The 26,552-nt window shown below is 39.0% G+C and overlaps 2 protein-coding genes across 11 annotated transcripts in view; one reads left to right on the forward strand and one right to left on the reverse strand.

Annotated features, from left to right (window-relative positions):
* Positions 1-302: 302 nt before the first annotated feature.
* The window catches only part of LOC134539087 (kappa-scoloptoxin(11)-Ss1a-like), a 28,368-nt gene continuing 2,118 nt past the window's right edge, over positions 303-26,552 (forward strand). The window contains exons 1-5 of one of the 6 annotated variants that reach the window (XM_063380835.1): positions 303-434; positions 5,710-5,891; positions 19,393-19,619; positions 23,206-23,394; positions 24,109-24,342. In XM_063380835.1, the coding sequence (XP_063236905.1) occupies positions 19,509-19,619; positions 23,206-23,394; positions 24,109-24,342 (534 nt within the window). In that variant the 5' untranslated portion in view covers positions 303-434; positions 5,710-5,891; positions 19,393-19,508. Of the gene's footprint in view, positions 538-5,709; positions 5,892-18,174; positions 19,134-19,178; positions 19,620-23,205; positions 23,395-24,108; positions 24,343-26,552 lie in introns of those variants that run through there. The other 5 variants (XM_063380843.1, XM_063380852.1, XM_063380859.1 and 2 more) reach the window with 5 other exon arrangements.
* LOC134538935 (uncharacterized) overlaps positions 15,630-26,552 on the reverse strand; it is a 77,022-nt gene continuing 66,099 nt past the window's right edge. For all 5 annotated transcript variants that reach the window (XM_063380555.1, XM_063380561.1, XM_063380587.1 and 2 more), the window contains exon 7: positions 15,630-18,816. In XM_063380555.1, the coding sequence (XP_063236625.1) occupies positions 18,637-18,816 (180 nt within the window). In that variant the 3' untranslated portion in view covers positions 15,630-18,636. The remainder of the gene's footprint in view (positions 18,817-26,552) is intronic.

Here is a 26,552-nt window from a genome sequence, read left to right on the forward strand (position 1 = left end):
GATTATAGGGTTCTATTTTTGTTTCTATATACTTATGACTATTTTACTGTTTACAAATGTGATGTTTAATTACAACATCTTTATTTTGCTAACAGCTAAATATGATCTAGTCAAACTGTATCACAATTTAAACTAGCAACAAACTGGAGAAGCACCAACAAGCATGTTGCACGCATGTAGGTAATAGTCTATGAAGTGGAAACAGGTGTACTTTTCAAGGATAATCATTGAAGCTCGTACCCGAAATAAAATCTTCGGAGTGCGCATGCGCACGACGATTGTTTACATGAACTCTATTTTCTATGGTACCGCCATATTGCGGGTGGCAAAAGAATTACAAACAGCAATGTAATTTGTATGACGCTTTATGAAATGTGCGTGCAAAGAATTTAAATATGAAACTATTTTTATATTAGTAATAAAGAACCACGCAGGTTGGCTAGCATTGCTTTCACATTTAAACGGTATTATAAGTGCTTAATTAGGAACGATTTAATTACAGACAATGAGTGTACGAACTGCCAATACCACATTCAAGTATTTACGATTCTGCATGTTTGTTTAATACAATGAGCACCTATAATACTTGGTTTTTAACATTGTCTTGATATTGTTTTTTATTGTGAATATTATTATTGATGTGAGGTGTTATGTTTTGAATTAGTGGTGGCAATTTTTTTTTTAAATTTAATTAGCTGCAATTGGGTACAAAGTGCCCGGTGGCAAGCATTCTCCCTACTTCCCCCTCACTCTCCTTGTGAACTGGTCCACACTCCCAGCCGCCACACACTCCTCCTCCAGCCTATTCCATTCCCCTACTGTCCTCACGACCATCGCATTTTTTCCCCTTTCTGTTCTCCTCCTCTCTTTGAAAACCTTCCTAGTATTTTCCTTTCTACTTCTAGGCATTCCCATTTTGACTTTGCCCCCCAGCTCTCCCCATTCTCCCACTCCACTCAGCACCTGGTACATCTTGACCAATCTCTCCTTCTGTCTTCTATCCTTTAAGCTCTCCCATCTCATTCCTATCATCATCTCTGTGGTACTGCACTCCCCCTTCCCTTCTCTGTCCGTTCTCCTCCACTTGCCCTTCACCCATCTAGCTGCTCTCCTCTGCACCCCCTCCAGCTCCCTCTCAAGTACTGCCGTGTATGGGTCCCACACTGCTGCGGCATACTCCAGCATGGGGCGGACCATAGTTTTATAGGCCTTGTCACGTATGCTGCTGCTTCCCCCCCTGAGCACTCGTCCCAGCATGCCCAGTGCCTGTCTGCTCTTCTTCACTACCTTGTCTATATGCTCCCCCCACCCCAGGTTACCCTGCAGCACCACCCCTAGATATTTATAGCTGTCGGCCTCACTTATCACGTCTCCCCTCCAGCGATATTCCCTCCTGATAATCTTCCTCTTCCTGGTAAACCTGACAACTTTCGTCTTTCCCACATTTATTTTCATACCATTATTTTCCACCCATTCTTCCAGCCTTTCCAGATCCTCCTGTAACCCATTTCTCTCCGCATCCATGTAAACCACGCAGTCGTCTGCAAAAAGCCTAATATGCCCTTGTATCTTCTCTCCGATATCGTTCATCATTATGGTAAAGAGAATGGGCCAAGCACACTGCCCTGCGGCACCCCTGATGTAACCCTTCCTTCCTCCGATAACTCCCCCTCCACACGTACCCTCTGTGTCCGGTTACTTATGAAGTCACCAATCCAACCCACCACCCTCCTGACACTTATAGCTCCCTCCACTTTTTTCATCATTTTTTCGTGAGGAACTTTATCGAATGCTTTTTCAAAATCGATGAAGCAGGCATCAATCTGTAGACCATTATCTACCCCCTCCACCAGCTCCTCCAACAGACCAGCCAGCTGAGTCTCACACGAATATCCCTTTCGAAATCCATGCTGTCTCCTGTCAATCCACTTTCTACCATCCAGCTCCCCTACCACATGCCTGTGCACTAACCTCTCCATCACCTTGCCCACCGCCGACGTGATACTAACAGGTCTATAGCTGGCTGGGTGCCACCACGTGTGGGGGCACATGGACCCGGCTAGAGGCTCTTACTCAGGGCGTTACGTGTCCCATGTGAGGCGAGATATTAGCCCTCCTGATCTCGAATTCTTCACCTGTCCCTAACCGAGCCTGCTCTCAGCGTCGGGCACGCTTCTGCCTAACCGCAGTGGGCTCTTATGGCGTCCCACACGCCGTTGACTAGGTTAAGGACCCACGTGGCCCCCCCGAACACAAAGACACGTAGCTCAATTAAGTTGGTTTTATTTACTTCTACATTACACGTCGTCATACAATCCTTCCTTTACACTGTTAAAAACGCCCGAGGCATGAATCGATTTAGTTGAGGAGGCGGACCACACACGTGGCCGCCTCAAACTTTTACGTAAAACGCAGGTAGCTAAAAACTCCTGAGAGTATAGAAATTACTAATTAAACAGCCCCACCGACCGAGAGAGGCCCCGAGGATCAAAAGAAAACGATTTGAATTATTTAAATTAACAGAACTACTTATCGGTGAGACAACGGTGATGTCCTCGGGGTGTCTGCAGAGACGTCCGCTCTCGGCCAGCTGTAGAAGGAGACTGGGGCGAGACAAGGTTCGCGGCAGGTAACATGGCGCCCTTCGCGCCCAACACAATTACCATTAACACCTTAGCTATTGCGTGCCCCGGGTTATTATAGAAAATAACATGAACTCTTTATAAAATTACCACACACACATCCACGACCAGACTGTCTGTAACAATTACAGATGTACTGCAACGACTGATGCGAAGTGTTATGAAATCGACACTATACTTTAGATTACAATTAACGAATGTTCAATTCAAACGAGATTTTGGATTCCACGAAATGCTATGCTGCAAACTGTAGTCGAATAAAATATTTTTTAAAACATTTAATGAGAAAATTCTACAAAGGTTGCGAAAGTGTAGCGTACCTAAGTCACAGTGTGTGTTGCTGTTTACATGTAGATACTTCTCAAGATGCGTGCATTGTGAATAAAAAAACATGCTGTTTTAATATTACTTAAAATTTAATTTAAATCGACAGTTGGAAGCGCGTAGGGTAGGCCAACATGATTTTATGGATACTTAACATTGTTCATGCACACATTTTTTTGCTAATCAACTTACCTAGTCCAAATGTTTAATTTATGAAGCCACTGAAATCAATTTAATTCTTTGTTTTCTAGGAGACTACACTTTTACACAAATATGGTACAAGTAGTATAGGCCTCATCAGCAAAGTTATATTTCACATGTTACCTATAATATCATATATAAACACTTGACAAGTGACAATAAACAAAGGGTAAAATTCTTGGGCCGTGGCTTTTCCGTAAATAAAATAATAAAATTCTGATAATAGTCAACAGAATAAAATTTATGTAAAATATTAAGTTTAGGTGCATCTGCCTTGCATCGTATGTGTGCGCTTCGTTTACTCGCCATATTTGAAGTAACGGCAGTTCAAAGCACATTAAATTTACATGTTCATGAATATAATATCTTACATATACATTTACTATTTACAATACTATTTACATCGTCCACCAGCACTTAAAATTAAGTTAGGAAAATTGAAAAGCCAAATTTAGCTCTCGCTGTATGAACGCACATTGTACATTTACAAAAAGAAAATAACAGTTTCTTACCTGCGGAAAGTTAACCCACCACAACTGCCGAATCTATTAGTGCAACCAAAAGCTGCACAAGCTTTCACCATCACGTGTATTCAGCAAAAATTAAAACGGTGCCATTCAAAACAATGCTAAAAATTCGCGTTTTTGCCACTAATAGCACTATACTTTCTTGTCTTTCAACATCGTCTGCTTGGTGCTTCATGTTTGATTCCAGACTTCCACTCCATAGACTATTACCTCCATGGTTGCACCCAAGTCCCATGTTTACTGTGACGCAGACCGCCAATGCTCTTCTATGTCGCATAGACCGCTATGCCTCCTCATTAGACTATTTTCATTATTAACACTTTATTTCTTCCAAAATTATGTTTCACCGTGCCCCTTGTCCCGAACCTGGCGGGTTCAGTTTCCCGCGAATATCAGGGATGTTCCGCGGGTGGTAAGGCGGGGAGGGGGGGTCGCGCGCGGTGAGGACGGGAGTATCCTTCCGGAGCTCACAGAGGCCGACAGCCGCCGCGCGTCACGGGACCAGCATTTTCTTTATTTTCACCGATATGTAGTTTACCATAATTAATCAATCTTCAAACCTTTTCCTTCAGTCCCGTGGTCGGCCTCGATTTATCGTGTGGTATGTAACTTAATTAATTAGTGCTCCAAGACGAGCGCGCTACGTCATATGTAAGTACTTTGTAAGGACTGGAAGATGGTCCGTCGGCGCCTCACGAGAATTCTTAGCCAGTCGGCTACTTAGTTTTAGCCCGCACAGGGCAGCCAGTAGGCACTACATAACCAACTTCCTAACGCATCAATATCTGGGACAGTTTTAGGACTCGTGTAGCGTCACCGGAACAGCGGGCCTACACGTTCCTAGCCTAGTGTAATACGTAAATGTTATCGTGAAGTGTGATCTTGCTTAGGGTTCTAATCGTGTTATGTTTAGGGTTCGTATATGTAATCATCGTGTCGTGTCAGAACTGAATGACCTCAACGTGTAATAAAATCACGAGCCACCACTGAGAGAGTGGCCGCGCGTGTGACGATTCGTTTCGGGACAACCATTACGGCCAGGAGGGGTACCACCATGTAAAGGACTGTGCCGGATTAAATTTATAAGTTATAACACAGTGTTTTCTTGGACTTATCAGGCGTCCCGAGTGGCCTAAACAGCTCGGGGAGGGGCCTGCTGTGTCGAACCTCTGCATCCCGCCACAAGGCCGAACCTACCCCGAGATTCCGGACAGAACGTAATACTACTAAATTCGCACAGAAGTAGCAGGGTTTGTGTCAAATGGGGCTCAACTAGTGTGGCATTTTAATAACTTACTTTCAAATTTTTTTAAACTTCATAGTGTGTCAAAATTATTGAAGCAGCAAGGGCTTGTGTAGGGACAGAGGAAATGCGCGGGAATAGACGCGAAGCGAAGACGAACAAGGGAGCGGCGCCGGCGATAGGCGCGCATCAAGTTACGCGCAAGGCGCGATAGGCGCGCATCACGTTACGCGCAAGGCGCGATAGGCGCGCATCACGTTACGCGCAAGGCGCGATAACGGCTGTGGGAGTGTAGGTCCGCGCGCCACACACGGGGATCGCGTGACGCAGCTGCGCCACCGCCGCGCGCGTCTACATGAGCCGTGACGGAGCCGTGAGCATCGACATGGAGGGTGTATGCCATGCATGCCTACTACGAGGCTTTCCGTTAAACCTTGCCAGGGCAAACACATTTGCCGTCTGTACCTGTGACACACAGAGGAAACCAAACACACACGTCGACACTCAAATGCGGCGCGGTAGGTTGCCATAGGTGGCCCAATGAGGTGGCACTCTGTCATCAATGTGGTACCACAACTCACCGCGCGTGCACAGAGGCGCACGAGTTTCTCAACTTTAGAAATGTACTATTTATGTGCCACGCGTGTGAGGTAGCCCTAGACAGGCAGCCAGTAGTTCCGGCACCCCCTATCACACAGCGCTCCGATGGTATTGTCAAGCTACCCGAGTTTGCGGGGCACGAAGACCCCGTAAAATTCTTACGGACATACAGGGACAGACTGGCTTGATATGCTGTCCCCACGGATGCACCAGTGCGCCCCGTCAGGACGGACAGGCGCTGCTTACCCAGCCCGTCAGCGGCCCGCTCCGGGTCATCAGCGAGCCGCACCAGACACCAGGTGGCCCCGGCGACACCGTCGGACCGCCTGACGGCAGCGCCCCTGGAGCGGTGTGGTGAGTCATATCGATTAGGTCAGTTGAGACCTCGGGCTGGCCAGTTACTTAGGGTATCCGTCATGATGAATGGACAGCCAGTACACGTCCTTGTTGACACGGCCGCCAGCCATACATAGGTGTCAGCTCAGTGCATGAGCTTATGGGACATTTGCCCATGTGCGAAGGAGGTACATTTAGCTACGGAAGGGGCAACAGCTCGTATTGTCGGTCGCGCGAATATCACCCTCTCCATCAGGGATCATGTCAGCCACACAGCAGCATTAGTCGTAGAGGGGCTACGGGAGTCTTTAATCCTGGGACTGCCTTGGCTAGCACAGGAGGACGCCACTGTGGAGGTCAGGGAGGGGAGATTGCACGTCGGCCATCACGAGCGGCGTACGGTATACATCCTGGGCTATCGGCCACCTGCCGAGCAGGGACCACCTATCACACTTGCTGACCTGAAGAATGATGTACCAGCTGCCCACGTAGCGCTCATAAATAGTTTCCTGTCCCAACAGCCACGAACAAGCTCCGCCGTACCACAACCACAGAGCACGCCATTCCCCACCCGACCTCACCAACCACAGTTTGTGAAACCGTATGGGTTCGGACAAGCTGAAAGACAAGTCATCCAGTCCCCAATCACAGAAATGCTACACAATTGAGTCATCGATCCCAGTGAATCACCCTACAACTGTCAAATTGTCATGGCAAACAAAAAAGATGGCTCCATGCGTTTCTGCATTAACTTCAAGCCCGTAAATTCCGTAACCATACCTGCCCCACCACCACTTATCAATATCACGGACACTTTGGCAGGGCTGGGCGACGCCCGCATTTTCATGTCCCTGGACCTCAAGTCCGGGTACTGGCAGGTGCCAGTACGTCCGGAGGACCGTCCGAAGACTGCATTCACCGCGCCTGACGGCCGGCGTTTTCAGTTCTGCGCCATGCCGTTCGGGCTGATGGACGCCCCCGCGACCTTCAGGGCCATGATGGTATGTGTATTGGACGGGTACGCTGGCCCATCATGTAACGCTATCTAAACTAAGACATGATACTTCCACACCACTATCTAAAAGGAAGGGAAAGTAAACTCTGTTAATTCCTAAGATAATTTCAGGACATAGAGCATCTTTTGTTTCTACTAGTAATTCCTCCTTTTCTTTCCACAAAAATTCACATTCGTTTACACTAAATAAATAAAAATAATAATAAAAAAAGTTTACTGGGTGTTCAATCACCTCAACCTCTTTGGTGTCATTTTCCTGGCTTGGATTACTACTGCTCCCTACTATTTCTATGCATACCGATGCCGGGAGCTTTACTCCGCCGATCCTTACTAGTTTACCTGTCGATCCACATTAAACTCAGTGAGTTGCCACATTGGTATGGATGGGTTATGTGAGAATTGTGTTATGACCATGTTGTTAGACTCCGTGGAGAATTAGGACTGGTTTCGCCTTGGTTATTTTCTACGAGATCATAGTTGTTATTCTGTTGTCTGCTCGCACTACATGAACTTGATGAGTAAAATGTTTTGAGTTTTTTACCCCTTGAGTTGGTTCAGGTGCAGTGTGTTTATTGGCTACCTGCCATGAAATGTGTCCCATCTGTTCCTCGTCAGGCAAAACAGAGTTTACATGTTCTGGTGTATTTGACTGGTTGAACAATATTGCCGAATGGTTATGACCCGTCTACAAAACCAGCTCAACAAAATTCCCTGACTTTTGCCTGTTTTCCATATCAAAATTTGTGATTTTCCCTGACCTTTCTTGGACTATTTTTTTAATTTTTTTTCCTTAGTTTTGGTGTGGGAGTGTGTTTGTGTGCATGCGATTGCATAATAGTATGTATACGGAAATAAAAAACCTTATATATTTAACTGAACAGACCTTCGGTGCATTGTAACATGTTTACAAATACATAATGAAAAACTTAAACTAAAGAAAAAGTAAACAATACCATGCAATACAAATGTTTAAACTTTCAAAATTAGTTTAAGTATTTCAAGCAATAAAATATTATGCAAATAGATAAACAACCCATTTAAATGTAATCCCAACATCTGTACTAATCCACACACAAACATATGACCACACTGAAATAACACAGCACTACGTAGAAAAATTACCGATTCCTCAGTGTGTCTATTTCAGCTTCCAAACGACTTGCTTCATTTGCAACATCTTCCAGCAATTTTGCTTCTTTTTTTTCTCCAAGTCTTTCACAGCAATTTCAGCATACCTTTTTTGCCACCTTTCTTTTTCCTTGGAACAAGCATCAATGGACTCTTTAGCTTTCACCTCTGCATACTTCGCTCGAGAATTTCTGGCCCCATGAATAAGAGATTTGGTGATAGGGACATCTCTCATTCACCATAGGATATCTCTCACTTCACCATAGGATAGGACAGCATCATAGACGATACGCCGTGCAATCAATGAGGTCACCTTCTGATTCGTCATTAAACACTCAGCATTTACAGAAAAACCCCGTTCAACGTTCGAGTTTCCATGTGACAGAATCATGATCATCTTCATTACTCTTAGAACTGATGGATTACTACCATTCACTTGAAAAATGCTATTCCAAAATGAATCCAATCGCACTGTACTTCTTGTGTACTTCTTAAGAGATACTGTTACAGAAGGAAGAGAACACATGCGCTGAAATTCTGTAAGAACATCGTCAGCGGTTGAACCAGAAAGCCAATGATTTTCCGTCAGAATGTCAAGCAGAGAAATCATTCGCCGTGCTCGAAGTTTGGGATTAGCTGCGACAGAAGGATCAAAGCATGTAATTGCTCTTGTCAGTGGATAAGCTAAAGGACTACGTTCCAACAACTTTGACACCATTTTCGCTAATGCATTGCGACAATCACGACAGAACTTCATAATCTGAAGGTCTTTAGTGCAGCACGACATGCAAACCCTATATCAATTTTTTCAAATGATGTTAGATTCTTAGTATCATTTATATCTATAGATTTGGGACTATTGCTGTTTTAAATACCTCTTCTTTTACAAACCTTGTCATTAGGTTGTTCAAAACAGATGTGAGAGCACTGTGCAAAAAAGGGGCCAAAGGTAGATCTGATTGGAATTCAGTGAGAAAAGATTCAACATGATTGGCCAGGGTTATGAAGAATGCAAGCTTTGCTTCTAGTAGGGGATCTTTAATAGCAGCAGAAAGAGTTTTAAAACTATCAATTTTTGGAGGGTAATAACATCCACACACACGAATCCGGCCGGCAGCCATTACCAAAACATTAAAAGAAACTGCCTCTGGCACAGAACAAAAGGAACACACTAGCACACCCTACCGGAAAGTACAGTACTACGCAACTAATTTTGTTAAACGTCCTAGAAAAACCGCAACAGAAAATACTGATGCGCAAGCAAGCAGTAATTGTAAATTTTAGTAAAATAATTATTAATTGCCTTGAGAATTTCCCTGACTTTTATGAGGCTAGGTTAAAATTCCCTGACATTTCATGGAAAAAAAATTCCAACATTTCCCTGTTTTCCAGATTTGTCGACACCCTATTTACCCTGATTCGCATGTACGTACTGTCAATTTTTCCAACTATCTTGTTTACCTCGGCCCCTCCATTTGTTTCGATACGGGTGTGCATAATGCATCTGAAAACCTGCTGTTTTGATGTGGACACGTATCTGCTCAATGTTCCTTCTCATTACTTTTGCAAGGTTGGTAAACCAGTTTTGAACGATTATTATGGTTTCGCTCATTACTGTCCTTCAGTGCACTTGACCTATCTAGTTTCTCGAGATGATCATAAATCAGTAGCTGTTCTTTGAAAACAATTATCACAGAAAATTGTGTGCATGAAAGTTGTAGTTGGTACTTCATCAGCAACTGTGAGAGAATCATGGCTAGGAACTCATCGTCCTCCATCTGACAATCCATGTATCGAGTTCAATTTTTGCCGATGTGTGCCTCTATGTTGACCCCTTTCTTTACATTGAATCTTTCAGGATATACCTAATTGTACTTGTAAATTACATTGTATTTTGGTGTTAGGAAATTGTTGCGTAAATAATTTTTGGAATGCATTATAGTCATGCACGGATTCGTGGAAAAGTTCTCACCAGTAAAAGACGGTATTCTTAAGGCAATTATGTACCTATGCATTTTAACCGCTCCTCCTCTGATAAGCTTAACAATTTGCAGTACTCATCAAACTGATTTAATAATCATTTAGGATTTTCATGACTTTTCAAAGAGTACGTGGGGATATTATCAAGCCATTTTTTTTTTGCTGGGTGGTGTAACGCCAGGATAGGGTCTGAAACTGACAGTAATGGTTCTTGTAGTCGGTACATTTGCACCGACAGTTTCTGAAATATTTTCAGCTCCATTGCTTTCCCATGTCGGACTACGATTCAAATCAGGAATTTAATTATCCCTGGTCACGCATACAGCATTGTGTATGTAACCCCTTTTCGACTTACTTTCAACAAATCAAACTGTTTACCCAGTCTATCATTAGTTCCATGAATTTTCTGATCTTGTGTGTTTAACCAAGTACCTACTTCACTCTCAACAGCAATCATTCTGTCATGTACTGCCTCAAAATTTTGCTCTATTTCGAGTTCGGTCTGCTCGAACCACGATTTCAACTGTCCGGTTTCGATCCTAAGTATATTTATCAATGAATTTGAAATCTGTGTAAAAGACTCTATTAAGGTCTTTCCTTTTGCATTTTTCCTCATGCTGTTGCAATAATTGCATTTACTGATCTATGCCTATCGGTTGGCTAATTGTCATCGCAGTCAAATTTTGTGTCTGGGCTAGTGTTTGGGAACCTACTTCCAATCCTACTTCCTCCCTGGTCGGCCCCTCCAAATCCTTATTGATTTTGCCTTCTTTGGTTCTCATGTTAAACATGACTTATTTTTCTGTAATTAACTTGTAATCTTTTCTATTACCCCTAAGGCAATATCTTTCCATTCACTATTCTTACTTACTAACTCGCTTATCTGGTTCAACACTTCTTGCTTAAATGCACTAACTCTTTCGTGCACCAAGTTGGTCGTATACTCTTTAAAAACTTGTTAGTTATGCATTGTATAGGAATAGAAAATATTACTACACATTCACGCTTTTTTTACAAAAAAATAAAATAAAGATGATGGTCAGATTCCAGAAGACTGAATGAATGAGATTCTCCCTTGGGCACCAAAACAGATAATATTCAAAATATATTTCAGATGCAGTAACTTTAAAACAGTAATCACTAACAATTAAGGTAAGAAACTTGAGAAGAAGTGTAATTTGATTATGCAAAACTTCAGCAATATTTCTTGCAAGTGATACTACTTGAACAGCTTCTCAGTTTAACATCAAACTCTTTTAAATAAAAATAAAATAACCCACATCATAGCATCCAAAAATATTTGCAATATTATTAATGTATCAAGGAATTTAAATTTATAGTTATATTATGTTGATTTTAATGGCAAACACAAAAAAAATGGCCACCTCTACCAGTCAACAAGAATCAAAAATTATACTTAGAAAACTCAGTCATCAAGCAATAAGAGTGAAAGTCTTAATCATTAAGAGGACCACTGGTAGAAAATTAGGTTAGTGCAAAAAAAAAAAGAAGAAAAAAGTGAAGTAAAACATTTACATGTAGGGAAAGCAAATCAAACGTTAATTAATGGGCAGGTCCAAACTTTAGGTACATAAATCATTTTTAAGCAACTATGAATAAAATAACATTAGGCACTCTTACAACTAAAATACACATTTACAATTACAACCTTGCAGAGTACTTATGACAACACCTGAGAGTCTTCTTTAACTTTTAGTTTGACAACATAGATTGCGCGTACGTTCTTGAAGAATTTCTTGAGTTTCGTCTTTTAAACTGCTACAGGTGAATCTTTCAAACAGGGTCAGCTGGTGCTGTAATTCTCTGGAATCTTGTGGAAAAAACATAGTTTTCTTACAATGAAAAGATGCTCTCTAGTCTTGAGAAATCACCATAGCACCTCTAGCATAGCTTAGAGCTATCCAAATAACCATATTCCAGGTTTAGTTTACAGACGACACTATTTCTTGTTATTACAACTTAAGTCCGGGTAAAACGTATACAGTTTTCCAACTTCTCGTAGGTGTCACAAATTATTCACTCGAAAACCAAATTTTTTTTTTACTTCTGATTGCTGCTTGGTTGGGTAAGTATACAGATTTAAGTGCGTTACACAGTCCATAGGCGTACCCAGGAATTTTTTTCGGGGGGTGTTCTTCCAGATTTTTAAGAAAAACTGCATTAACACCAAACATTAATTATTTCTTGAGTAAATAAACAGAATAGTCTCAAATTTCATTTTTTAACCTGGGCTATTGGTGATATGTAATTTGTACATAATTTTTCTTTAAATTACCTTAAGTAAGTTCACATTACAATATTAAATTACCTACATAACCCCCCAAAAAGATATATATAAAATATAAAAATAATATGTTAACTTAACGAATTTACGTATGCACTTTACAAACTTATTCGTAATAAGTTGATGGCATGACAATAAAATAATTGCTGTATAATTTGATTGTAAGGGTGCTAGCAACTAAGGCCGGAATTACAATAGCCCGTCCATCCGTCATCCGTCTGTCAATTACGTGACCTGCACCCAATAAGATGGACTGAAAAATGTCATCCACTCGGCCGTCTAAATCTTGGTAACTTTATACTTTTGACGGGTGAACGGATGAAACTATAACCTCCTAATGTCTTCTATGTGTTTGCATATAAAATAAAATATTAAAATGTATTAAAGTTTGTTTAATTGTTTAGCTGATTCCAAAATCATTTCTTAGCTTACGTTTGGACACATTTTGAATGCTCTTTTTTGAAACAAAAATGGTCTAAGTCTCGGAAGTATTATAATTACGTATGGTAACTCTGGAAATGTGAAAATACATAGCGAAAAAAACAACACTCTGAGTTTAATGAGTTTCAAGTACTTGCTTTACATTATTGTTTAAGTAATATAATTACATATGAAAATTTTTTCCCCCAAATTGTTAAGTTTTCTCAACAGTTGTCAGCACTGACATGGAGAAATATTATGACGGACGAGCGGAGTGTTGTAAATCGCCAGCCGACCTCCGTAGCGTAGTCGGATGCACACCGGCTTATGGTGGAGAGGTTCTGGGTTCGAGTCCCGGGTAAGGCATAGGAGTAAAATTGAGACATTCAAAATATACACTTGCGATGAAAGATGAAGAAGAAGAAGAATGAAATTGATATTTCTGGCTAAACGGATATCGCTCAAGGCCAAAATCCAAGCAGTGAAGTGAAGTGAAGTTTTATATCGCTTGGCGGCTGACGGACGAACGGATGACGGACGGATGCGACGGGCTGTTGTAATTCAGGCTTTACAATTCAAGTGTACCAAAACAGAATTAAATCTTTATATATAAAAATCTCGTGTCACGATGTTTGTCCGGGCTAATTTCTGAAACTACTGCATTGATTTTAATGAAATTTTGCACAAATATTTGTAACTTTGTCCAACTTTATATATAGGCTACATTTTATTTCGATTAATGACAGCGTTTTCCGAAAATCAGCTCCCAAGGGTGGTTAAGCACTGGCAACAGTGGGTACTCCATCTCCATGACAACGGGATTTTGCATTGTTTATGCCTTCTGCGTCTTCATGGCAACGGACATCGCATGGATAGATTTTTTTTTTCAATTCGAGGCATATTTCTGTATAGATTTAATTATTATTTTATCTAAAATTATTTAAATTTAAAAATATATTTGTGCGAAATACCATTGGCTGACTCATTACGATTGACTTGAAATCTTTCAACCGATTGAAACTTAGCATAGTTACTCATTTTGTGATGTATGTAGACGCTCACTAAGATATGATTTTCCGAAAATCAGCTCCCAAAGGGAGTTTTGGGGGTATAAAATATCAAAATTCCAGTTTTTGGTATAAAATCACCATGGCAACGGCTGTTGCTTTGTTGATGCTTCATTCGTCTCTATGGCAACAACTAATTCACTGTTAGTGCAGTCCTCATCACCATTGAAATTTTACAGGAACTTTAAATATCAAAAATTGCCTTTTTTTTTTCAATTTTATATCCTACAGACTTAAACTTGACAGTAATGTTCCTCATGTTATACAGGATGACGTTTTTCCGAAAATCAACTCCCAAGGGTGGTTAAGCCCGGGCAACAGTGGGACAGCATTGTTTATGCCTTCTGCGTCTCCATTGCAACGAGCATTGCTTTGATTTTTTTTTCCATTCGAGGTGCGGCAGTGGCCTACCTACAAGGAGGGGCATGTATAATGAGCGGCGCAAGTGTTCTACCTGTAGACTGCCATAGCGAAGTACGGGTACATCAGTTGTACGTTGCGTGCTCGAGAATCGGGAAACCATCGGTGCTACTCGTTTTCTCTCCGGTACTTTACAAAGCATTGTAATAAATTTTTGTCGAAATTAATTGCATTTTATTTCATTTATTATTACTGTAAATGGAATATTTAGTCTCATTTTTTCCCCATCAGTATAGCCGTGCGAAGCTGGGTCGGGCAGCTAGTATATTATATATATATAAAATTATATTGTTCTATTACAATATTCGCTAAAAACACCTACACATTGAGTTGAGGCCATTAAGCTACTGACTCAAACACAACTTCACACCACGTTACACTCTAGGTCCCTTTCATCTGGGGCGAGAAATTTACATTTCAGCTTTTCAATGTTTGTAACAGTCGTTTAAAATTACGCACCTTGCGATAATCAAACTTTTTTCTTCGTGTTATACGTACAGATGTACAGTATTTAAATGAAAGTACCTTACTTGACTAACGATCAAAAAAGGTCCCCCCCCCCGTTTTAATAGTTTTATAGAGTTTTGTATGAAATTAGGTCGCAATCACTACTGTTACTCAATGCCCAATTCTACTAACCAAATCTAAAACATAATCAAAGTAGAGCTGAACTGATTATTTCATCGACCAATCACCGCGATTTGAGAATTTAGACTGACCTATCATGAACCAACCACTGCAATTCAAATTTGTTTACGTTTACTTACCAATTGGGCTGCTTGGTGACGTTATTTCTCTCGTTGCTCTATGTTTAGAAATTGAGCTCGAATGACATGAGTGTTCATAATTTTCTTGCCTTATTTCGGGAGGGGTTTGAACCCCCAAAACACCCCTTCCTGGGTACGCCTATGACACAGTCTGTTTCTAACATCGATGATCCCGACGATAATTTAAATAAAATACTTACCTTGGCAGTACTATTTAAAATTTCTCAGTTAATTTCCACTTTTGTAAGAATACTAATACTACTGTCAGACCAAGTATTCTCTGAACTGATACAACGAATCAATCAGTTATACAGAACGACGATCACATATTCACGTTCAGCTAGTTCTGTTCATTAAAACATTTCAAAGAAAAAAGTTCAAAAACATAAACTTTTTTAGTGTTGTTATGGCAGTTGTTTTACAAATTGATTTTTTTTTGTAGTTAAAAACATAATTCCAAAAATGTTTAAATAAGATCAACAGTAGACTTAAATTAATAATAAATATCTACTAGTCCATAGAATAAGTTGAGTAACTCTTTTCACATTGTGTTTTGGATACAAAGATAAACATAAATTCATTTGTAATGATTAACATATATCCAAGAAATTCCTCAAAGTAATAGGTAATTCCAATCATTTAAGTTAACATCAGTTACAATTGATCAAAAACGATTGTAATTTTGATTAATTAATATCATCACTACATTTTGAACAGGCGTAAGGAGGCTACAAACAGAACCATGCCGAGACAACCCAGTTGTATGAATACAATATAAAATAATGTGATATTCTATTTGAAATTAAATAATTAAATATTAAGTTTGGTTATGATAAAATTAAAATCACCAAGATCACATAATCATTCTAATATTGTCACACACTACATTATGTGCTACAAATGTACAGGAGATCATCCTCAACTATTAAACATAATTATTACATACGCACAGAACCTCTGGAAATGCAGTATAATCGTATAGCAGTGTTGATCAATTCCAAAAACAAGCAAATTCGTATTCCAATTTCAATTCTCATATTTGGGATTTGATTATTTATTTTAGATTCTGATTGAATCACATTTCATTCCCTTTAACGATAATGTTTATCAAAATAACTCTGATTCATTTACAACTAACTTTAAATAAAAATAACTTATAAGATATGGCTCTATAGTTTTAGTAAGATTTCAAAAATATATTAACTTGTGTGAACTAGTGCTGTTTTCTTAAACATTAAAACAAAAATAATTTTAATTTACTTTAAATACAATCAGACTCTAAAATGAGAGACATAAATTGGTAGTATACATTTTCATACAGTGACAAAAATTTAAAATACAGTAGAGTATAACCTTGTTATAACAACACTTGTAATACAGTTATTCTAATGACAATTGTAATCACAATATGTTGCTGTAAAGAGTGAACCAGTAGTGTTTATTAATTTAAGATTCAAAGCTCTTTAAAAAAAAAAAAGCAATAATTGAAGTCTTTTCATCCTATAAAGGAAAATCCTATTGAGAAACAATGATTAATTGAAATGATTTTCAAGTTGTTACTTGAATAGATTCTTAGATTTCTCACTGATTGAACAAAACCCCATGATTCACCAAATGAAACCCCTTGTTTGTAAAAGAAAATTAATTTTAGACGAATCAAGATTTCATTGGTCCAAAATGCTAGTTAAGTGGCAAACATTCTGATTAATTGAAAACCCGATAAATTAAAAATACTTTTAAACAGAACCTTTTGATAAATAGAACAAAAATTTCGATAGAAGGTAATGATGTGATGAATTGACTGTGACACCCTTATTAAAATTACATATCACTCAAAATGTCGAGGTTTTGCTACAGGTGAGAAATCAACCAGCGTCTACACCATGACCACTCTGAATCCTCACGTACTGCTGGAATCCATGTTAGCGTACTGCTGCTGTGAAACATGTGCTTTTGTTTTACAATTTTAAAAATATATTTTCCTAAAATTGGCTTGGCAGAATATAAATCAGCATCAAAAAGATGCCCTCCCTCTTTCTCTTCTTCACTTTCTACCAAATTTTAATTATTTTAATATTTCTAAAAACTTATGTGAACGAGATTCAAAATTTAAATCAAGCCAGTGCCAGGCCATGTTAATGTTCTTATGCAAAAGCTGTACTACGACCAACTCCTGTGTTATCTGCACAGCTTAATGCGTGCACACTATCTCATCCTGCACAGGTTTCTGCACTGCGTTGCTCTGTATAACAAGTATCTGTGGCATCACCAGATCATTGAGCACAGTCAACAGCCGTGAACTCGCTGCATCTTACAGTTCAGCCACGCGTCCGACACAGAGATACTTTGGGTTCTTCAAGATAGGTACATTATTAGAGACTGCCTGGTCGCTCGTTATGCAATTTCTGCTTGCAACCAGTGTGGAATGATTTACTACAAGGGTAATATTTTATTTATTATGAAATGTACAATACTGTAATTCTGCCCTTAAAACTACTTCATTGACCAACTGGGATACAACTGTCAAATAGGAATACACAAAATTAACAAATAATCAACAAACAGTTCAGCAATAAACCTGAATGGTAGTTCTCCCACTAAAACAAGTACGTACTCAACAACTAACTATGTGCAAAAATACTTAAATTTTTACAAAAAAAATTACAAAAAGAAAAAAAAGAGGTGAAAATAATACATGGTACATATCCATACATAACTTAAAACTGAAAAATAACAGTACTCCTTAAACACAACTGCTAAACACTATTTAACGTAAGCCATATGTACATTCTAGACATACGTATTTTTCCATTATTCTCACATATCTGTAAAAATATTTTTATTGTTTTGCAAATTTTTCAAACATTTAAGTAAAATAGACAGCACAAAACAGTAAAGAATCTGTTTTGAAGACTGGGCTCTGCACAAGATATTACGACTAACTTGTCACGCATCACAAGATTTGTCAGAGACTGTAACAAGGAACACACAACTTTCCAAAACTTAACACAAATGACACATGTACATTAAAAATGTATGTATAGTTTCCCACCACACCTTGTTCTGCTGGAGGGAAGGTTCTCACGCCCAACGGCCTCCCGTGCAAACACTGATCCGTGACTTAGGTGCTCTATCATAGGTACACAAAATTGCAGTTAAAAGTCTTGTCTTAGTTCATTGAAAAGCTACTCAATAAAACACTTCAGAATCACACAAACATGACCAAAAATTTTTGGAATCCAATAACATTTCTTTTGTACTCAAGGTTACAAACCTAACACATTTCATTTTATATTAATCTTAAATTATAACCCTTAACTGAAGTTCTCTTATATCTTACAAAATTAACTAACGCACATTAAAAAAAAATAGTTTTATGTAATATTTAGTACAGTGTGTTTACTTATCATTATTTTTTTTACAACTACAGGTATTTGTAGTGAGAACACACATCATGGTGCATTGCAAAAACTTCAAACCGAACTTTGAAGTGTGTGAAAACAAGCATAAAAAAATGTAAGAACAATATTCTTTTTAACATCATCCCATATTAGAAGTTGACAGTTTTAAGTCCACCATAATTGATCTGAAATCATCAGATTATTCATGGGACTGTTTCTGCTTGCGCCCAGCACTGGAAGGTGGACGAGGAGCGCGCCGGTCAGGGGTCAAAGCGCTGGCGCTGCAAGCTCACCTCCTCGAGCTCCAGGAAGCGCCGCAGCCCCTCCTGGCATTCTGCACTGCTCCAGTGCTGCACCAGTAGCTGCGCCTCCGAGTCGAGGGCTGCGTCCAGCTTGGCGCGCAGGCCGTGCCTCAGCAGAGCCTTGGTCGCCTCCATCGCCTGCCGGCACGCACAGGAAATGCTCACGCACCTCGCGCGTAGCCGCTAAACACGCTGGGGAAAACAGCCAGCTTGGAAAAACCACGTAAAATCAATGCATCAGGGCCAAAGGTCTTATCGACACTGGAAACCACGGGACCCGGAGAAAACACTGCAAGATCCGTCATCTGAGTTCGACCTCACCGGACATTGAACTGATTACCTTGTTGAAAAAGTGTGGTTTCAGTTAACCATCAAGCAACATGACCTTCAAACTCTCAAAAATTCAGTAAAACCCTACAAATAAAATCAAACTAAGAAAATTTCATTCATAATAAGTTAAAAAAATGTTGCACTTGAATACACAGAATTTTATCCTTTAGTAAGTTCTACTGTTACATATTTCTCTTTGGTTCATTATACTGTATGTTTAGATTTTTTTTGACTTCTGTGAAGTGTAAAAAAAAGTTTCAGTGTATGGTAAAATTAGATTCAAAAAAATTTGTTACTCAAGAATGTAATTTGATTTTTGAATTGAATTAAAAAAAAATCTGCATAAGCAGAAACCTATCTCCATCTGCCCCTCTTCTTGCCTAGTCACTCATCATGGCCAAGCAGCTTTCCCGATCTGGTGCTTCCTAGAAAGATAACTGGTGGTGTAGCGAGGCACAAACCGATTGCGTGGGTGACCTCGGCCGCCAGTGAGTGGCAACATGCGCGGCGGCGAGGTTGTGGCGCTTGCTGCGCTCACAGCTGCGGCCCTGGCTTCCTTCTCCACCATCACCAACGATGAGGACGATGTGGACTTTGTGTACCCTGGCCAGGTGTGTGCAGCATGCGTGTATGTGCCGACTGATTGACACTCGGGGTTTTCTGCTCATCATCGTAAAGCATGAAAGCGACAACATACTAGACACAAGGCCCACACGAAGCAGATAGGCTTCTTACCAGGAGATGAACTTGCACAAACTATGCATGAAATGTTCATTATTGACGGTTTAGAGACTGAAGGCTTCGACAAAGCAATATAGGCAAATACTGCAACAGGCCACACTCAAGGTGCAAGATACAGAGGGTGGAGGGACGAGACTTGGACGAGACTTTTCCGCAGCGCACGCTTTCAGATCCCTGAACGCTGGCGTGCCACAATCGATCAGGACACGTAGTTCCACATCTCATTGATAGGGTCAAGATTTTATGGTTTTATTTTTAGGTTAATTTTGTTTTTAAAAAAGGAGTTTTCGATGTTATTGTTTCTACACATTGTGTTTATTCATAAAAATCATTTAACAAATATGAAACTAAAACAATTCTTAATATTTATTTCACCAAAATAGTCTCACTTCGACTGACACATGATGCACATATACAATAAAATAATTTCTAATAAGCATTTCTCAAAAAGAACTCGGAATAATAAAAATAAATCCGCATATTTTCTTGTGTTTGAAAAATGTCCAACATAATTAATGTTAAATTATGTAACTAATATAAGATGCATGATTAAACAACATTATTAATTTTTCCAATCAATTTAGTGTACACATTTTGGTACAAAAGTCATGGTAAATAATTACATTCAATTAATTTACGACAGTAAAAGATAACATTATTGCAGTTTGACTTAAGTTTTCAGATTGCTTTGATTTCATCTTTTTATTTACATTTCGGTGCTAATGGTGTATTAAGTGGCATTTTGGTGTTAATGTGTTTAATGACATACTTTGCAGTTTTATTTAGGTTTTATTGCAATTCACCATAATAATCTTGTTCCCACTCACTAAACGTGCAATGTATCGAGTGGGGTGCAATTTACATACATTATGGTGGGAACTAGCAAAAAAAAATAAAAATTTCAGTTTCATATGGGTTCACTTAGGTTGACGATAATAGGGGAAAGTTGTCAATCAGGACTAAACGAATCACATGTGATGTTATCTGGTGAACTGGGCCGAGGTCAGTCGGCCAAAGATCACACCAGTAGGAGTGCATTTTTATCTTTTGAAAGAAACTGTTTACGAGGTGTTTCGCTGGAATCGTTTTGACAGTTTCCAGCTTTGGTTGGTTTTTAATACCTTATAATAAGGTAGCCAACTCATAACCAAACTTAATTTTAAGTATTATTGCATTAAGACAACAGACACAAACAAAGACTTGAAGTTCTGGGAAAAATTTTTTTGTTGACTTTTGTTACATTTCTGTACTTGTGATGTGATTACTTAAAGTGGAGAACCTCTTATAACCAACTGGTAACTTTAGAAGGTCCCAGGTCAGCATTATGTGGTGGTGAGGCAGGGTGTTTCAGCAGAGTGTGTCTCTGTATTCCTAAACCCTGTCTCAAAAAAACTGCCACAATTACAAACACAATAAAAAAAAAATAGAGTACATATTTTTGTTGGCTACTTGTATGTTTTGTTAAAGTGTCACCAAATCTCTAAAAAAAAGGATTTAATTATTTTAATTTGGGCAAAATAACACTTATTTTATTTCCCTTGTCAATTGTACTACTTCTATATGGTGACGTGTGAATATTTCTTATTTTACCCACTTTTCAAAGTGTGATTATATTTTTATGTACACATTTATCATGCACTTGCTACTTGAAAGTTTATAACTTGTGAACTTCTAAGTTGTAATGTTTATGAAATAGGTCAGTGATCCAAATAATATTTTCTACAAAATACAAGTTTTAACTAATTATGCAATAATATTCCAGAACAATAACAATCCAAACATTGTCTAGCACCATTTATTATAAAAATTGTTGGTGTTTGAATATCCTAAAGTTTAAACTAATAATATTTATATTTTTAACTACATGACCCCAAGGTAGACCAAGGAGGAGATTAGAAGAGCAGATAGTTAAACTGGTGCAAGAGAGGGGAGAAAAATAGAACCTACAGAGTTACTACACATTTTTGAATATGAAATTCCCTGACTTTTCCAGGTTTTTAAGTCTGTATGGCAAATTTTCCAGACCATACATATGATTGCAATAGTACTTGGTAACTTATTTTGGAAAGTTCATAAACTGCAATTTTGTTCCAGCATATTTGCAGCACGATTATCTGATAATTTGTAAAAGCTATGGCCTTTCAGAAAGTTCATATGTTAGCATTAGTTTCTTTTTAATAAGTGGTTTAACTACAGGCATTTATACAAGTAGAACAAATAAAGTAATTAACTGTCAAAAATGTACCAAAACATTAATATTTAATATTCTTGTGTGTAGGCTCACACTTGAACAAACACACAATTAACAAGATTAAATATAAAAAGAACTTTCACATTTCAAAAATGCAATGGTAAAGCTGTTATTTTGCAAGTTTAAAATAGTGAAGATATAAAATGTTCATAGAATGTATATTATTTCTGATATTTCAAAATGCTGATAACAAGTCTATATTTAGGACCCCATACAATAATTGTCATAAATAGATAAATAAAAACATCATTCACAACATTTTAAGGCTGTTGCTTGTCAACTGAAGAGATTTAATCTTTTAATAGTTGGGCTTTCTTCCACTGCTTGTGTCAATTAGTGAATTTTGCCAAAGCATCTGTCTCAATGTACATCAAAGCGACATGCTATTCCAAGATCAGTGCCTATAGAATAGTCTAGATTGAGGGACATTCGATAAGGTCTATTTTGGTTTGTTAAATGCCATCTTTTCTGTCGTGTTTGTGACATGACAGTTAAAAATTACAGGAGAAAACAAACATGTTTTCTCAAACAAATAGAATAATTTATATTTTAACAGTGTGGAAGAAAGTGTGTTGTTTCATAAGTTTGATTTCCCAGACGTTTCCAGATTTTACAGGTTTTCCTTGACTGTAGCAATCCTGACAGTAAAGGAGGAGGAATGGAGTGATATAGGAAGATCATTTTACTTTGATGACCCGGCCACAGGCTGGAAGCAGTTGATGATGATGATTGATGAACATGGTTATGAACATTTCTTAGATAACAGGCAGTAAGATCATTACAATGAGTTTAATACAAATTTATGGGATAGTGTTATTGCTGTATTTCATAGAAAAACCTCAAGAATGGACAACAAAGATAAATAAATGCATACACACAGGGAGAACAAGCTAAAATCAGCTGTGTCAAATGTTAAATACCTAGACAGCACAAAGAATTCCATGAAAGGAATTTAGCCAGAAAAAATTACAACACAGGCGAATATAGTGGGCTGACAAGACTGTTGCAACAACAGAAAACACAGACTAAACTACAACCTTGGAAAACAGAGTGGAAACCCCCCCCAACAAATGATACTAAAAAAATAATCTGGACAAAACTACAGCAGGCAATGTTGCGATGTTTCGGGAACTGACATCAGGCTATTGTAAGAATCACTGAGGTTATTTCTACTACAATAAGAACACTCCATGCTTGTGTCGCAGCCCAACAGTGAGCGCGGACTGCCGCTGTGTGGCCGTGCCAGCGTGTGCAGCACACTGCACCTGCGCATGTGGCAGCCAGCACTGGTGGAGCGACTGTGCCGCTGCCCTGGGCGCGCAGAGTGCCCCTGGCACTGGTCCGAGCCCCCCGACGCTCGCACCATGCCGCTCGATAATCGCTCACAGCTCAAGGTACCCACCCACAGCTCCTCAGCATGCCACACTTTTCTCTTACTATTACAATGAACATGCTAAAGTCAAATTCAGATGCTTGCTACTTTATGCTAAGCTGTTCTACAACTTTTACTTAAGATTCTCAAATATTATTTTTAATATTAAATCTCAGTATTGACTTAGTAATTAAACATGCAACAAAGTTCCAACGCCCTTCAAAATTTATCAATGACATGTTTATCATACACATTTTAGATAATCTTAATTTAGAAATAGTCAAAGCTAAATTTTTAATTAAAAAAAAAAATTGAAATCAAATAGTTGTTAAATCCCTAGCAATTATAATTTCCACCAAACCTTTAGGCAGTCCAAATTTCAAGGAAGACTTGAGTGTGAGATAGTTCTGTGTTAAAGTATTTTTGCATTCGAAGCAGTTAATGTTTGATGTTTAACTTAAGTCTGTTTTTTTGACTCGTCATTTTACATTTGACGCACTCTTGCCATCAAAAACTAGTTATTTCTATTTTTTTTTTGCAGATTAAATTATTTATAAATTCTGAACATATAAAAATCTAAGATGAGTTAAAATATCATGTACTAATATTGAAAACTGCTATAAATAAAATCTTCTAAAAAAAGTCTTCCCCCCCCCTTCCCCCAAGTAACAGTCAGTATGTATTTGAAACGTCCTATGTAATGCACATGAACAGCTAGTGTGGTGGACATGTGCAGTTCTGCGAGAGCGTGGCCAACCTGACACAGTGCACGGGGCAGGAGGCGGCTCTGGTGCAGACGGTAATCACGCGCAGCGTGCAAGAGGGCAGCGCGGAGGACACCACCGAGACCCAGTACACGGCACAGTGTCTCTGCCCGCCCGGTCGCTACTGGCGACTGCTCAACAGCACGGGTACTGTGGACGCCCTCAACGGCACTACCCACAACACCACCTCGTACCAGTGCAGCTACGTGAGTGTACTTCAGATCACACATGCTCACTGTCAACCCAGCAAGGACATGACGACCAATTGGTGGCCAGTGTATATTTATAATTAGGGATGGGCCGGTCGAATCCTCGAATCCCACCGAATCTCTAGTATTCGAAAGATTTCGAAATTCGAGGGAAAAGATTCGGGATTCGAGGAAAAATATTGATGTAAATGTAGTACTTTAAAAACTTAAATGCTTACAATTTACTTGGCCTGTTTACATTTTCCTTGGAACACATCCTATTGAGGTACAATAGAACAACGTTAATACGTGATGGTCGGGACCGAGATAATCACTGATTACCAAATTTCACGGACTAGCGATTAAAAGCCCGGAAGGTCTTGTCAAGCTTCTCAGACACCCGCGTGCAGCTGGGTTAAGGCCAAGGTCATGTGACGTAACATCTCCCGAGGCTTACTGCGCCTTGGCAGCAGATGGATAAAAAATAGTAAACTCCCCATTATTCATGTTAATTGGGACCCGCCGATGCCCGGATAATTGAAATCCTGTAAATTAAAAATAAACCCGGATAATACGTTCACGGTAAGGGCCGGCCGTCTTTGAATTAGTGTCTCGGCTTTAAAAATACAGCACTGCCTAGTCATTAGTTCACGGTCATTTACAACAGCCGAAGAGAGAAAGATAAGATCGTGCTGACCTTGCAGACCCCCCCCCCCTCTCCCCTTCGTACAGCCAAATGCCAGCCAGACACGTCACTCGCCTGGCGCCTGCCGTGCGTTTTCGGGTGGAAACAAACAAAGGGAGACGGGAAGCAGAAGTCAGGACATCCCCCTCAAGTTTAAAGAGTGACAAATGTGATAGCTGAAAGGGGGGCAACACAAAGGGTCGGTACAAATAGCGTTGCAGAGTTTGGCGGCCCACGCGATGGCTTGCAGTGTTTGCCGGCCGCCGGCCCGCGTGACATTAATTTTAAGCGCTGATAATTTTTACTTCTCTTTTTTTTCTGCTCTTTTAAATCGTCCCGGATTATCCGATTCCCAAATTAGCGCATCACGGATTAACGAGGTTCTACTGTATTGTACTTTTAATTCGTTATTATATTTAAAAAAAGCATGTACTGATTTGGGAAACTTACTTTATATTCATGAACACGGATGCATTGTCACTACATTGGCATTAAATAAGGCATAAATCACAGATGTATTCTCAGAATATGCTAAAAAATAAAATAAAGCACATTTAGGATCTGGACTAGTAATATGAATCTTGGTTTTTTTTTTAATAACTTTACCAATAAATCTGTTACTTAGTAATACAACAATAATGCCGACTTTCATCACAAGTTACGGTCGCACATGTAGTAATAACAATGAAATAATGAATGACAAAAATTAATACATTATACAATTATTATTTTAATCGTGATTCAATTATAAATATTCTGATACATGTTCTATTTATGAATTTTTTTAGGACCAAGTTTGGTTTGTGTAGACTACCAACGTTAAAATGTGTATTATCTGAGAATTCCATGATGTCCAACCAATGAATTTGTTAGCCAATCAGTTTGAGCAACACAAAAAATAACTAATATTAATATAAAGAATTTTAATGGGTAAACTAGAGAAAACACCCCGTCACTTTTAACTTCGGGCATATTAATCACTATGCTTTAGTAGGCTTAATTTTAAAAGATGCACGACAATATTTCTTATGGCCTAAAACCATTGAAGCCACGATGGCGCCTTTCAGTTTCCATTAAATATTTCAGGAAAGCCTTTATCTTCGTTTGGGACTTGAAACAAATGTCAAGTTGGTAACTACAAAATATTGTTCTGTCGGATGTTGAATTTCGTTTTCCGATTTCCGTGGATACATGAATCAATGTACTCACAGATAATGCCTGAATGCCTTAAATCCACCAAGTCGGATTTTACAGCAATTGATGAAGTGACCAGATTCTTACGTGATTCTACAGTTAATCCAGAAATAAACAGCCTCGAATACTGGAAAAATCAGTCTGCGTGTTCACCCAGGCTACATAAACTGTCCAAAAAATATTTGTATTCACCACCTGCGACAGTGTTCTCTGAACGTTTGTTCAGAACTGCAGGAAACATATGTGACCAAAAATGGAATCGTCTTGATCCAGACCGTGTCAAAATCCTTGTTTATTTAAATAAAAATATAAAGGGTTAAATAATTCTGCATAATGTTTAATTTTTTCT

This window comes from Bacillus rossius, chromosome 1 (genome assembly GCF_032445375.1).
Source record: "Bacillus rossius redtenbacheri isolate Brsri chromosome 1, Brsri_v3, whole genome shotgun sequence".
NCBI lineage: Eukaryota > Metazoa > Arthropoda > Insecta > Phasmatodea > Bacillidae > Bacillus > Bacillus rossius.